This window comes from Hyaena hyaena, unplaced genomic scaffold, assembly GCF_003009895.1.
Source record: "Hyaena hyaena isolate Hyena2069 unplaced genomic scaffold, ASM300989v1 scaffold_261, whole genome shotgun sequence".
NCBI lineage: Eukaryota > Metazoa > Chordata > Mammalia > Carnivora > Hyaenidae > Hyaena > Hyaena hyaena.
Genome location: NW_024080893.1, coordinates 135,277 through 150,984, shown reverse-complemented (window position 1 = coordinate 150,984; position 15,708 = coordinate 135,277). Strand labels below are relative to the sequence as shown.

General features: G+C 36.1%; 1 protein-coding gene across 3 annotated transcripts in view; it reads left to right on the top strand.

The window, feature by feature from the left end:
* Positions 1 to 15,708, top strand: part of UTP20 (UTP20 small subunit processome component) — a 100,197-nt gene that overhangs the window by 52,943 nt on the left and 31,546 nt on the right. For all 3 annotated transcript variants that reach the window (XM_039245583.1, XM_039245582.1, XM_039245584.1), the window contains 11 exons: positions 3,342 to 3,485; positions 4,196 to 4,275; positions 8,416 to 8,633; positions 9,131 to 9,275; positions 10,476 to 10,563; positions 11,422 to 11,565; positions 11,763 to 11,813; positions 11,928 to 12,080; positions 14,164 to 14,319; positions 14,664 to 14,804; positions 15,453 to 15,590. In XM_039245583.1, coding sequence (XP_039101514.1) covers positions 3,342 to 3,485; positions 4,196 to 4,275; positions 8,416 to 8,633; positions 9,131 to 9,275; positions 10,476 to 10,563; positions 11,422 to 11,565; positions 11,763 to 11,813; positions 11,928 to 12,080; positions 14,164 to 14,319; positions 14,664 to 14,804; positions 15,453 to 15,590 — 1,458 coding nt within the window. The remainder of the gene's footprint in view (positions 1 to 3,341; positions 3,486 to 4,195; positions 4,276 to 8,415; positions 8,634 to 9,130; positions 9,276 to 10,475; positions 10,564 to 11,421; positions 11,566 to 11,762; positions 11,814 to 11,927; positions 12,081 to 14,163; positions 14,320 to 14,663; positions 14,805 to 15,452; positions 15,591 to 15,708) is intronic.

The window sequence follows — 15,708 nt, the reverse complement described above, 5'->3', positions numbered from 1 at the left end:
GATGAAAACTTTACTCATAATAGGAAAAAAAAAAAACTAAACAGTCGAAGCAGACCTGGCAGTGGTACAGATGACAGAATTAGCCCAAAACTTAAAACAGCTGTTAGAAAGGAATACACTCCATACAGTCACAAAAGTAAAGGAACACATGAGCACGTTGAGAGACATGAAGATGTGAAAAATTTAAAATCGGGGGCTGTGATGGGAAGCGACAAATGGAGTGGATGGTGCTGCTTTTATTAGGGTGGTCAGTGTCTTCTCTAAGGAGGTGCTATTTCAACTCCTGTCTCCCCCGCTACGGGAAAAACACTTCAGGCAGATAAAGTGACCGGTAGTCCCTGAGGTAGAAAAGCCTCGGCACGTTCTAAGAGCAGACACGATGGCGAAAGCACGAGGAGCGACAGGAACTGTGTCGGGTAATGTCAGGAGCTAGGTAGGGCCTCTGGGCTCTGAGCTGGATTTACTGCTAAGTGTACTGGGAAACCTCAAAGAGGTTTGAAGCCAGGGAGTGATAAGTTCTGTTTGATGTTATTAAAATTTCACTTTGATTGCTTTGAGGGAAACGGCTTTGGGGGTGGTGGGGCAGGGGCCACAGTGGAAGCTGAAAAGAGGTCTGGGAAAATTCTTTTCTTTGGATTATTTGAGAGCTTCGGGGCCATTAGGAAGAATTCTGTGCAAGTTTTCATTTATGCCTTATAGGGAATGATAGTGACTTTATGTATACATGGATATATTAAATCGTGAAAGGTTAGAGATTTTATAAACTCTGTATAAGTTCTCTGACTTTTTGGTTAACTTAGAAGCAGTTACTCAGTAATGCAGCCTTACTTTTGAGTCAACAGTCAGTAACTCCAAAGACCAACTATGCAATTTTATAGATCATTAGTTAGTGAAGTGCTAAGCTTTTTGACAGCTTGGAGCTAAATTTTTATTACAGTTCTTGGACAAGTTGAAAGAATTCCTTGAGGTGCTATAATGAATTAGCACAGTAGTACTGCTTAAGTGAGTTAAACTTCTACATTTGTGTGTTTGAACTAAGTTATACACTTTTTTAAAATTTTTATTTATTTGTGTATGTGTGTGTCTTTTAGTTCCTCCAAAGCACTGATTGACACTGAAGTATGTATCATGAGGGTTTTGGGTTTGGTTTTATTATTTTGGAACATTTAAACAATGTAGTAAACTTTAAATGTATATAAACTCAGTCATAGTGACTATTCGTTTTGGAACCAGAGTCTACAATTGCTTTCTTTCAGGGCTTTTCTCAAGTTTACTAAAGTTATTACTCAATAATACTAAAATTTTCTAAATACTAATTTACTAATACTAATTTACTAAAATTAAACTGGGCAGCTGACACTGTAGAAACCAAGCAAGTGGAACATGTAGATCCTACCCGATATGGAGGGTGCCTGTTGGGAAGAAGGACAAGGTGGGGATGTCTGATTTGACATATTTGCTAAGGTTAGCTTCTTACTTGCTCCAGGGGATCATGATACCATATTTTTTCAAATGTAAGTAATAGGTTTTTATCTTCTTGCAAACATGATAGAGCTCATAATGAAAATACTGCCAGCAGAACTGAAGCAAAGCAGAATGACCTGTAACTGTATCGCCTTGTGCTTGCCTGTTATTTACTGGCATTGAAATTTGTACAAAGAGATAATCAGCCACAAGTAGATGGTAGAAACCTGGTGGGTGTGTGAAATATGATGATTCCTCAGACTTGCATGGCAAAGTAATAATATTTTTGTTCCTATTCACTTGAATTTAAAATGTGTTGTTTTAGATTCAAATACTTCTCTTGTTCAGAGTGTCCAATTTCCATGACACATAGCCCCCTATTACTTTTCTTCATAATATCATGGCCATAAAGCTTGATAATTCATTATATTAGGGTGTTGTTATCTTCATAAATTTCAGAGTGGTTTTTACATTTCGATGTAGGTGATTAAGGTCACTTGTAAAAATAAGTTGCCACTGTTTATCCAGGGCTCACAGTATATTAATGAAATGGAAAAATAATTAGGGGTTGCAGCTTACCCATTTGTTTGATTTTTAATAACATTCCATGCTTGGGAGAAAACTCACTATATCTCTCTGCCTGGCCTAACCCTCTTCATCCTTTAAGATCTCCTAGAAATTCTGCCTCTCCCATGAAGCATTTATTTATCTTTTCAAATTTATAGTTCTTCCCCTATTGGCTGACTTTGGCATTTTCAGTCTGTCACATAATTTAATATGTTTTCCTTTAGTGAGATTTTAAGCTGAGGTCAGAACTATTGATGTCATGCCATTGGACTCATTGGTGAGGGCTCAATAAATTATTCTACTCTGAGCCTGAACAAACTGGCCACGTAATTGTGATTTTGTAACTCATAAGGAAGGAGATGCCGGTAAAAGTAGTAGTATTTCTTATGAAAGAAGTTTGCTGTTAATTCAAACATCCACCCACTCTAGCCTCTTGTGCCTCTAATGATAAATTTTGATTTTTTTTCAATATTGTATTTTTCTTTGAACTGTATATTTTCAGATCATCCCATCCCTTAACTTATACTGTGTGAAGTATTCTACTATATAGAGAGACCATACAGTCTTAAACTAGTCCCATAGACTAATTTTTTAACAAGAATTTTGTTATGAAAACAAAAAAAAAAGTGACTTTCATTTGAAATAAAGGTTTAGTTTATTCCCCCCTTAATCTAAGGCATTGTGATGGCAAAGAAAGTTTTGTTTAGAATGTTTTGTTCATAGGAAGAAATCGGCGTTTTATTTGAGACAATTACTGGGATAAAGAAATAAAATGATGTAGGACACAAAACAGCTGTTCCACTTTTTCCCCTTAAGGACACTTTAACATGATTTTACTGGGCAGTGATAATGGAGCACACCTCACCATTTGATTTTAAGTCTCTGCTTTCCCATCTTGTTCAATGAAAAAAGCCATATGATATACTCAGTTGACATTTCCATGTGTTATCAGAGCCATAGTCAACAGACTTAAGAACAGGATTTCCAGTTTGATTATTAGCCATCTGAGCAAGAGTGCCTCCCTGAGGAGTCAAGGATACAAAAGAAATATGTTGTTTTGTTTTGTTTTTAAAATTTTTTATGTTTATTTTTGAGAGAGAGACACAGATCACAAGTGGGGGAGGGGCAGAGAGATGGAGACACAGTTTGAAGCAGGCTCCAGGCTTTGAGCTGTGAGCACAGAGCCTGCTGCAGGGCTTGAACTCACGAACCAGGAGATCAAGACCTGAGCCAAAGTCAGATGCTTAACTGACCGAACCACGCAGGTGCCCTGAAATACGTTTTTTTAAGAGAAGATCTTTCTTTTACAGATACAGTTCAGGTTTATTAACCCACTGAAGAATTTAAGACGTCTTGGAATCAAAATGGTAACTGACATCTTTTTAGATTGGGAGTCTTACCAATTCAGAACAGAAGAAATTGATGCTGTATTTCATGGTGCTATTTGGCCCCAGGTAAACTTGATTACTACATTCTGCCTAGATATCTTCTGCTTCTTCCCTTGTTTTTACTTTCACCAGCATAGTCTACACTCAGATATGAATGCCTGTCCTGGTCTTTTCTTTTACACCAAGTCTTCCTTTGTTACTGGAGCTTTAGAATACTTTTCTTTGTGCCCACTACCACCTAAAGCTCAGGAGCTAGTTTCTGTAATACCATGACATTTATACTTAAGGTTAATGAGAAAATGACGTGTCTCTCAAGCAAATGGAATATAACTTATAGCACCTCAGTGATGCACCTTTGGATTTTGACAAGTGTAAGGGAAAATGCAAAGGTATTCTTGTTACATATTTCCTTGTATGTAACTATTCTGTGACCATACCTGCTATAACTGTAGCTAAAAAGACTATAAACTAGACTTGATTTTAGGAAAGAATTTTAGCTGCTAGAGATCTGTCATTTCTACCCAACTGGAACCTAAAGTACCTCTTTCCTTTCAAGAGTCTAGCACTTCCTTGCACCACCTTTGCCGTTTTCCCTGTGTAGATGTTATTTTGGATTCCTTTGGTTTTTTTCTTCCATCTGTTCTTTAAATGTTAATCTCTGTCCTTTGGCTCTTTATCCTTGGGTGTGGTTTCTGTACTTGTTCTGCTCTTTAGTTATTTTTTTTCGCAATTTTGTATGTGATTTTATTTTGTATTGTTTTCATTTTGTGTCCTAGATCAGAAGGCTTGGATCTGAGAGTCAGTATTCTCCCACTCCTCTGCTGAAACTAATTAGTATCTGGAGCAGAAATGCAAGGTATGACCCTTCCTCCCCTCCTTTAAAAAGGACAGTGTTTTAGACCAGTCTAGTCAAAATGGGTCAAGGGGATTAATAATGTAATTTATGGTCTTTCCATACAATGAAATAGGATAGGTGTGGTTAAAGAGAATAAGGTCACTGAATTTCAAAATACATAGTTTAAAGAAAAATAACAAGTTGCTGAACAATATAATCAAGAAAGATAACTGTGGGTGTGTATAAATATAAAGTGAAGTAGAAAATGTCTAGTAGGAGGGGCACCTGGGTGGCTCAGCCAGTTAAGCATCCGACTCTTGATTTTGGCTCAGGTCATGATCTCACTTCATTGTTCACGGGATTAGGCCCTGTGTCAGGCTCTATGCTTACCACTCAGGCCCTGCTTGGGATTCTCTCTCTCTCCTTCTCTCTGCCACTCGCCTGCTTGCTGCTCTGTGTGTGTATCTCTCTAAAAAATAAATAAAAAGTTAAAAGAAAGAAAAAAATGTCTAAAAGGATACATGGGAATCTGTTAATGTTACTGTAGCATGTGGAGGTTTGGGTGCCTCAGAACTAGGAAGAGATACTTTGTATGATATATCTTTGGAGTGTTCATTTGTAATTTTTTAAAAAGGGGAATAGATAAATAGGCAAAATGACATTTTGCAATTTAAGTTAAAGTTGTAGAGCATAATTATAGCAAAAGTTGCTCATTTTTGCTAGCTTTACAGTTTCATTAAAACTTAAAAATGAAAAGTAATGGATTCGATAGAGATCTTCTTCCATTGTGTTGTAATTATTTCAATAGTTTGATTTGATCTGGGAAAGGGAAAAACAGAATATGAAACATGGCAGATACAGGTTTCACTAGCTCTCTGAAAGTAGAGTGTCCTATGAAACTTTTCATTAGCCAAAATGGCATAAAGCACAGAAGTAATTACTATTAACTTACACGGAAAGAATTTTTAGCATTCCTGGATCCAAAAAATAACTTCTCATAGGCTTTTCTGATACCTTGGGTCACATCTAACAAGGGATGCACAAAATAAATTGAGATAAAGCCCAGATGCTCACAGACGCAATTCATAGCTACGGCAGCTTGATGCTGAGATGCTGAGTTTGGTTCCCAGGGAAGGAGCCTGGTGGGGCCCCTCTCGCTGCTTGGGGTGCATTCCGCTTCCATAATGGCTCCCTGCAAAACAAATTTGCGAAGGCTGTTTTCACGTATCGCCTTTTTTCATAAAAGCCAGTGGCATAACATGAACTTTCAAAAAGCCAGGGATACCTGTAGTTATACCAGCATATAAACATGACTGTTTTTTGCATGCTTGCTTAACAATAAAAGCTGAGTTGTAATTGGCATTCTTTGTCTTTTTCTCAGTTCCCACTTAAAATCAGAAAAATTTCACAGGCTTCTAATATTTTCTAGATGTCCTGTATTCTTTATAGAACTACATCTAAGTATGCATACAGCTCTCATGGTCATAAATCAACATTCTTTTGAGGACATTATGAGCCATTTACAGGACCTTCATCTACAAATGCTTCAGATACACTTGTGTTACAGACCAACTGCATATTTACTGAGGAGTTTAGAAACCTATGTTGTTTATCTCAACGATGGAAACAGACTTGAGTTTGCCCTGATCTGTTGTGAAGAATGAAAGGTAGAAATTAAAAAAAGAAAAAAAATTATTATTGATTGTGTGATACTAGGAGCTTGGCATCAGTTTTTACAAAATTGGTATCCTGTATAACCAACTTTTGATTTTTTTTCATGTACCGTTATTATAATGAACATTTCCCCATGTATTAAATAGTCATTATAAACAAACCAAAGACCTTGACATTGTCTTCCTCAGGAAAACCTGTTTAAAATATTTTTACTGGTAGTAAGGGCTCTTTTCATTTATTTCCCAACTTGAGAAAGCAGCTTCATGTCTTGTCTTATAACTGGACATTTATAAGCAGCACTTCATAGGCATACTTGAGAAATGTCTTACAGTTGTGTAATTATTATGCAAATGAACTGTGGGGGACTTTTCATCTAAGAAGACTTGGTGATAGTGACTGCCTTTTTTATTAGTTGGGTTCTTTTTTAAGGTATAGATCCACATCACTGGATGCCACTGTAACCTGTGTTCTGCAGTTTTTCTCACTGTGGGTTGGAGAAAAAGAGAAGGCACAGAGTAATGTGGCTTATTTTCTATGTAGTACTTAACCTGAAAGAAATCTTTTGAAGGACTGACTTCCCTTGAAATCTCCCTGACAGTAAATACGCACTTGTTGCTGTGTGTGGAAGAATTAAAGGAGTATTTCAGAACCAACTGATGGGAAGGTTTATTCTTCAGTAAAAAAAAAAAAAATTTTTTTTTCAAAGTGTGGTTACAGTTTACATAGTGTCAGTTAGACATTTAAGCAGGTTTTCATCTGCAGAGAAGTCTAGCATTTTAGTTTGCTTTGTATTTAGACAGATGCAGGTAGAGCTGAACTACAGCCAGTATCTTTAAGCTTACAATTAAGGTTAAATTGTCTCAGAAATTAAGTGAATTAGAAACAACAGAAACTTACTCATTAACTAGAAAGGTCATATAATCCCAACTATATTCCTGAGGGTGAAGAGATGCTATAAATAATTAAGCCAAAGCAACCAAAATAAACTGGGACTGTCCCTGGCCACTCTTTCTAATGGTGACTCTGGTTAGGACAACCATGACCCCTACATGGCTCCACTTCTTCCTCCTCTGAGCTTCCCACTCCTGGGCCTGTGACCATATGCTGCCTTTTTACACTCCTCTCTTAACAGCTGACCTGCCTAAAGAACATTTCACATTATTACTGTTACTACCCCTCATGATTCATGGTTCGTCAATATTCATTACATGTTGAAAGAGTGACTGCAATTTCTGACAGAGCCGTACACTTAAGCATGAGCCATGCCCAGTACACTGTGGCATCAAATTACATTGCTGTTCAAGAAACGCAGTTTGGTCACTTACAAGTTGCTTTGGATTTTAATGGGTTCTTGCGAGGACCTTGCCAGCAATTGAAAGCAGTTCCTTCACCTTTGGTACTTGAAAAAAATGTCAAGACACCATAGAGTAGTGGTTAAGAGAACAGTCTCCAAAACCACACAGACGTAGCTCCAGATCCTAGCATGACTGTGTGTTGACGAGTTGGCCTCTCTGAGCCACATAGATTCCACCTATAGAATGGAAATAATAAAGTTCCTACCTCATGGATAATAGAGGTGATAATGTGTAAAGTGTCTTGCTTGGTGCCTGTCCGTACTATGCCCAATATATTTGAGACAAAGATGTATGGATATAGGCTTTTAGAGCTTTTCCTCAGTTTGTTAATATGCTAAAAGTGCTTGAGCTCTTTTTCCAATGACGATTAATCAGTAAAGCCAAACTGTCTGCATTTTTTTTTTGTTTTACCTTCCTGCTGATTGTTAGGACTATATCTCTGACGTAAAACACTTGCTGGTTTGCCATTGGTTGGAAAGCCTTTGTGCTCTCTACTCTTGTTGGTGTGTTTCCTCTAGGTGGGATGCTCTTATCCTTTGTGTGAGTCTTTCATAGTTGGGAATGGATTCATCCACCTCCTCCCCAAAAGGGATCCTAATCTCTGAATATTGAATATCCTGATACAGCAAACGTTTGTTTGGTCTGTACTCTTTAATTCCGTGTTGTAGTGTGTTGGTTTTTATGTGGGTGCATAAACATTCACATTCTAGAAGGCTTTTAACTGAAAAACAGCTTGTCTTCAATACATTTCTTGTAGAAAAGGCTTAGACTTTGGAGTTAGACTGTGGTTCAGCTCTACCACTAAGCACAGTGGCTTTAGGCAAGTCTCAGGGTTTTGTTTTGGTTTTTTTTTTTTTTTACCTGTAATGTGGCAACAGTGTTACAACATGACAGAGATGTTATGAGGGTTAAATGAGAGATGTACATAAAGTGCATAAATAACATTTCATTGGTGAGGTGCCTGGAATTACCCATCATATTTTAGATTTTAAAGTAATTTCCCTTTTAAGTAATCTTATTAATGTTCCTTCACATATATATTTAAACTCGATATGAAAATTTATATAGAACATGTTTTCAGAAATAAACATATTGAGAAATATGATGACTGTTTCAATGTTTTTCCTTGTAGGTATTTCCCTTTACTGGCTAAACAGAAACCTGGGCACCCAGAGTATGATATCCTGACCAATGTCTTTGCAATTCTGTCAGCGAAGAATCTCTCTGAAGCCACAGCTTCTATCGTGATGGATATAGCTGATGACCTTCTTAACCTTCCAGATTTTGAACCCACAGAAACACTTTTGAGCTTGCCGGTAACTGGATGTGAATACACTGAAAGTGCAGATGGTATGTGTTCTCTGCAAAGCAAATGATTTCTTAGATATGTGAGCTAGCATTTATACCCTCACAAAGGAAAAAGTCCATACAATTTGACCCTTTTAATCTTTTTTTCTGTAGAAATTAATGCCAATTTATAAAAACTGAATTGTCTTTGCAGTTATAGAAATTCAGATTATTTATGCTCCAAGAAAGTTCACCTGTCCACCAAGAAATTACCAAATGACTTCCACTGTCATGTTTCTGAATTCTTCCTATCTTGTACAAGTTCTTTTACTACTTCCCAAAATGGGTTAAATAAAGCTTCATGGGTTTCTTATGTAAACTTAAATTTAGCTAATGATACAGCTATTATGACTAAGAAGAAAGTTATTTCATCTTAAAATTTGAAATTTATTAAATATTCATGTTAATTGAGTGGTCTCCTTGTCTGTCATTACAAACATAGTATACGATTATCCTGTAAGAGAATAATTCATTAAAATCAAAACATCACTTTTTTTCAGAGTCCATCACAATGGGAGGAAGATTAATTCTACCTCATGTACCTGCAATTCTCCAGTATCTCAGCAAAACCACAATAAGTGCAGAAAAGGTGAAAAAGAAAAAGAATAGGGCACAAGTCAGTAAGGAACTTGGCATTATGTCAAAGTAAGTGATATATAGGTCCTTAAAAGGCAACATTACTATCCATGGTTTTAATTTCTGTTAAGTTATATCTAGTTTTTCAATTATTTAAATGTGATAATAAGCTAAAAAGGTTTTCAATATTTTAAATGCGCTCCATTTTTAAGTTAATGTAAAATTTATTCTCTTCTGGAATATTCATTAGAAAACTTTTATGTAAAGCATCTGTCTTCATTTTATTATAAGAAAAGTCTTCAAAATTCTAAAGTAGACTAATAGATTTTCTTATTTAGCCTTTGCATATTTTGTTCAATTAGAATTTTGAGTTATGTGAGATCACATACTTTTGTTGTTTGTTTAATTGATAAAAATAATTAAAAGAACGGGTTGTTGTTTTGTTTTCTAAGGGTCAAGAATATCTTGCAAGGATTTCTAAAGATTCTTTTTGCCAAAAAACCTAATAATATGTAATTGTGATTTCTATAGCAAAGTTGGTAAACCAGAGTGCAAAAAATGTTTCTATTTTAAACTCTAAAATGTTCACGCCTTAGCTGTGAAAAGTTTATCTGTTAACCTCAGCAACAATAGCAAAAAATGATATATTAGAGAACCTTTCAGGAACTTCTTTGAAATGTTTTATACTATTGTACTTCTAAGTTATGCAGAATGGGAAACCACACAAAATACACTTGTTAAATCTTATCACAGGCTGTGTGGTGTGAAAAGGTGAGGAGAGATCAGGCACCAGAAGGACCAGAGTTTGAAAGGCCCTCTCTACCACTTCTTAGCAATGTGACACCAGTTTCTCAGAGTCTCCCATTTTCTTTGGGCAAAATGGAGCTAAAAATAATGCCTACATTGAAGGCTATTGTGGGAATTAAAGTGAAAACTAGATAGAAAGTCTTATAAGTCTTGGCACTTAAAATGTTATTTCTTTGTAAAATAAGAAATTACTGATTTGTCAGATCATAGCATCATCTACATAATCAGATGCTACAAGAGAATAGTAGCAATGTGCCTTAAATTGGAGAGAACTAAGAGTGGACACTGCTAAGTAAGTCACTTGAACTTTTTATAGATGAACACATGAAAACCACCTGTGTCTGTCACGTGTCTTTTTCCTACAAAGAGTTGAACTTCTTAGAGAAGTACTCTTAAGTTGTCGATCTTCCTTATGTATCCGTTTTTTTTTTTTGTTTGTTTTTTTGTTTTTACCATCTCTAGGATCAGCAAGTTCATGAAAGACAAAGAACAAAGTTCTCTACTCATCACACTCCTCCTTCCTTTCCTCCACCGTGGCAATATTGCTCAGGTACAGATTCACAGGACTTGTATTTTGTCTTTGAAATAGCACTTTATTATTAGATTTATTTGTGAGCAATAATTTTGTTGCTTAGATTTTGTGATGTATTTGTGAAAAGACTTTATATAGAAATATAAAAATAAAAATAGAGAAGAAAAATTGGGACGGAAGTAGGAATGAGGGCGAGCCAGAAGGTGGAAGCACCATCATCAGTCATAACAGAAAAAGTGTTATTAACCCCTCATTTCCCTTTCTTTAGCTTCTAATCCATTTCAAGACTTTTTTTTCCTGAGTTTGACCAGTAACAAATCTGGAACCCAAAAAGTACTTTGTATAATCTTAAATATAGATCACAGTTGCAGGACTGAAGGAAAAGTCAGATTATAATAATATTAGGCATAGCTAAGAATTTTCTGATATGATTTTCAAACCTTACTTCAATCTCAAGTTAAAAAGTCTTCCCATGCTCAAACTCCTGCATGAGGCTGAAGCCATTACACGTACATCTCTTACCATATAGTAATTCAGTGTAGAAGACCACAGATCTATAGACAGCCAGAAATGTGTATTTTTTTTTCAGCAAGCTCATTTTCTTTTTGGCTCTTTTTGGACCTAATAGTAGGAGAAATTATGTTCCAAAGCCATGCGTGTTTTCTGTTAGAATTAAGGAAGAAACTGTCCACAGACATTGTTGTGGAATTTATGTCAAGTTAAAATGTTAAGAACTTTTAAAAGACTATGAAATAACTTTTCCAGTTGCTACTTTTGCTTCTTATTCATAGTCATATGTTTTTGAGCTGTAATATATTAAAGCCAAGTTGATCAGTTTCATAAATTACTGAAATGTGATTTCTCTTTCTTCTTAAGGATACAGAGATTGATATTTTGGTGACAGTACAAAACCTATTAAGACATTGTCTGGAGCCTACAAGCTTCCTCAAGCCTCTGGCAAAACTCTTCTCGGTTATTAAGAATAAATCGTCAAGACAGTTGCTTTGTACAGTTTTCCAGGTCTGTGATACCCCAACCCCTTTGCCCCAACAACCCCTTTTTAAAAAGATAACTATGATACGTAACATATTTAACAGATTCCTTGGTGCCAGTATGATGTTTCATATACATTTGAGTGGAAGGAGGGAGTTATAGAGAGAAGGGAAGAAAAATTAAGGTTTTATTCAATAATAATAAACCGTTTTCATTCCATTTAGACTCTTTCTGATTTTGAGAGTGGATTAAAATATATTACTGATGTTGTCAAGGTAAGAGAAAGTCTTATTTCTTTTATGCTTCAAAAGTATTACCAGTTTTGTTTATTTAAGGTTTATATACTTTCCTCTGTGTTTTCAGTGTTCCAATGTTTTTATTTCTCGTAGCTTAACGCCTTTGATCAAAGGCATCTTGATGATATCAACTTTGATGTTCGCTTCTCAGCATTCCAGACCATTGCCTCTTATATTAAAGAGATGCAGACTGTGGATGTTAACTACCTAATTCCAGTTATGCATAATTGTTTCTATAATCTGGAGGTAGGTTTTTATAGCAAAAGTTTACGAATTGTTTTTCACTGTTCTGATAATACATCTGCATGACCAAATTTTTTAATTTGTGTTTTGAGGACAAAGGCTTTTGTGTAAAATTTCTTTTAGTTGCAGAATACGTTGTAATATGGTAAAGACCATATCGTTATTCTCATGATTTAAAAGATAAGTACTTTGAATAAAATATGTGGGAGCACTTTGAAAAATCCAAAAGCTGTGTATTAGAGTAGGGAAGTTCATAAAGACAGAAATTAGTGACTAGGTTATGAAAGGCTTCTGGGGTAAGGAGGAATGGGAACAGAGAGGGAGGAGCTCGTATTGGCCCAGGGTTTAATTTGAGGGTAATGAAAATGTTCTGAAGTGAGATAGTGGTGATAGTTGAACAACCTTGTGAATATGTTTGCAAAAAAGACTTTATACTAAAAACCATTGAACTGTACACTTTAAAAGGATGAATTTTAGGGGCACCTGGGTGGTTCAGTTGGTTAAGCGTCCAGCTTCGGCTCAGGTCATGATCTCATGGTCCCTGAATTCAAGCCCCTCATTGGGCTCTGTGCTGACAGCTCACAGCCTGGAGTCTGCGTCAGATTCTGTGTCTCCCTCTCTTTCTGTCTCTCAAAAACAAACAGTAAACATTTTTTTTCTAAATAAATAAAAGTAAAAGGGTGAATTTTAGGGGCACCTGGGTGGCTCAGTTCGTTGAGCATCTGACTTCATTCAGCTCAGGTCTCAGTTTGTGGGTTTGAGCCATGCACTGGGCTCTGTACTGACAGCTCAGAGCCTAGAGGCTGCTTTGGACTCTGTGTCTCTCTGTCCCTCCTCTGCTCATTCTTTCTCAAAATAAATAGACACTTTTTTAAAAAGCGAATTGTATAGTATTTCTATTATATCTCAGTTTTTTGAAGTTTTGTAACATTATTTGACCGTTTGTCCTCTTTTATTGATATAGAAATATAAAGGGTTTGGACTATAATTAAGTGCATGTTGCTGAACTGAATTAAAACCCAAAAATGGGGAAAATGGAACCCTTGATTTATAGTTGACCATGAAATCAGTAATAATCTTTGTGGCATTTTATAGTTATTCAACAGATATCAACAATTATGTAATACATGAAAAAGTAATATCTCTGTTTGGAGCTAATTCTTCATATATTATGTCAAGTTCCAACACAGAGGATTCCAAGTATTGTCTGGTTGGCTGAGTTGGAAATACTTTCTCCGCATCCACTGTCTGTATTGCTCAGAGCAGGAACTGGAGCACAGCTAACCAGGATTATACCAGCCAACTTTGTCATTTTCAGTGGTCACATTACACTGAATATTGAAAACTGGTTATTCTGTTTGTTTTGAGAAATAAAACTAATCAAAAGCTCAATTTCATCATATTTTCCAAATGGGAGTGACACTTCTCAGTAAGCATAATTTTTTAAAGTTGTACAACAGGCATACCTCATTTTATCGCACTTTGCAGATGCTGTTTTTTACAGATTGAAGTTTTGTGGCAACTCTGCTTCAAACAAGTCTGTCAGCAACATTTTTCCAACAGCATTTGCTTACTTTGTGTCTTTGTGTCATATCTGGTAATTCTCACAATATTTCAAACTTTTTCATTATGATTATATTTGTCATGGTGATCTAAGATCAGTGATTCTGACTCACTGAAATCATAGATCATGGTAAATGTTTTTTAATGAAGGTATGTACCTTTGTTTTTTAGACATAATGCTAATGCACACTTAATAGACTACAGTATAGTGTAAACATAACTTTACATGCCCTAGGAAACATTCACATTCATCTCACCCACTTTATTGTGATTTTCACTTTGCTGTGGTGGTGTGGAACCAGACTCACAGTATCTCTGAAGCGTGCCTGCATGCTCCTCACAACCCTACATTTGGCTCTTCCTTAGGTATGATGTACTTGTGGGATATTTCTTAGGAGGGAGTTTTACATAGAGGAGTGGCAACATTTTCACTGAGTGGTAAACTCTTTCATTGGGAAATAATATCCCATATTACAGATATTACACAGAATAATTTGGGAGTTTTTTTTTTTCCTGTTTCCAGTTAGGAGACATGTCTTTAAGTGATAATGCCAGCATATGCCTGATGAATATCATCAAAAAGCTAGCTGCCTTGAATGTCACAGAGAAAGAATATAGGGAAATCATTCATCGTTCACTCCTGGAGAAACTGAGGAAAGGATTGAAGAGCCAGACAGAGGTATTGGTGTTTGCCTTTGTATTTTTGTCTTTTACGAGCTACTGTTTGTGAGTTTGGGTTTTGTTTTTGTTTTTCCCTACTTATGCTGTTGTTGAAAAGCAGTTGCTCTTGTTAGTACATTTAATTAAAATACTTGATTGTATAAATATTCACCAAGCATTTAGTGGGGAGTGGGAATAGAAAGGAGAGCAATCACTTCTGATTTTACAGTTTGTGTCTACAGTGGGAATGGTTTACTTAAAAAAAAAAAAAAGTTTGTAGTAGCTTTGTTGTGTGTTTCTTTGTATTATCTAGAAAACAAATTCTTAAAAAAAATCTTTTTTCCTTCAATTTGGCATTTGCAGAATATTCAACAGGATTATACAACAGTGCTTTCCTGTTTAATTCAAACTTTTCCAAATCAACCAGAATTTAAAGAGTTAGTACAGCTTACTGATTGCCATGATCCAGAAATGGACTTCTTTGAGAATATGAAACACATTCAGGTAAAAGACAGTTCTGTGCTGTTCTTTTTTTCCTTGCCTATAAAATAAGCATTTCAAACTGTTCTGTCTCATTTGAAAAGACATATTTTAATTTCCCAAAAAGTTTTGAGTCTCTCATTCCTTGGTCTTCTTGATTGTCAATCAAATTAACAGGAAATGACCATTTTCCTGGGGTCTATTTTCTTTCATGGTATCATAAATCACAATAATAGTGTCACCTTTCTCTGCCATTTGCTAAGAAGTTTAAATGCTCCAGGATCCATTGTTAAAGAGATGCTATGGATTATATCTCTGGAAACAAATCAAGGCACAGGTGTTTGCTCATGTAACACATGGGCTTTCACTCCTTTAATCTCTACATGCAAAAGGAACATGATACTGGGGCACCTGGGTGGCTCAGTCAGTTGAGCATCCAACTCTTGGTTTCGGCTCAGGTCATGATCTCATAGTTTCATGGATTCGAGCCCCACATCAGGCTCAGCGCTGGCAGCATGAAGCCTGCCTGAGATTCTCTCTCTCTCCCTCTGTCTCTCTCTCCCCTTCCCCTATTTGAACTGTCTCTGTCTCTCAAAATAAATAAACTTTAAAAAAAAATGATACAGAAATGGAGCTGGTCATAGGTGAGTTCTTATTTTATCTAACTCATAGATACACAGAAGAGCAAGAGCCTTGAAGAAACTGGCCAAACAACTAATGGAAGGCAAAGTTGTGCTATCTTCTAAATCTCTCCAGAATTACATCATGCCTTATGCCATGACTCCAATTTTTGATGAGAAAATGCTCAAGGTAAGACATTAGATATAGAAACCATTAAACCTCTGCCCATACCAGGACACACTTTTCCAAAATGCATATGGGGCTGGTGACATCCATATTGATGTTGTCACCATAATTAGAGGCTTAG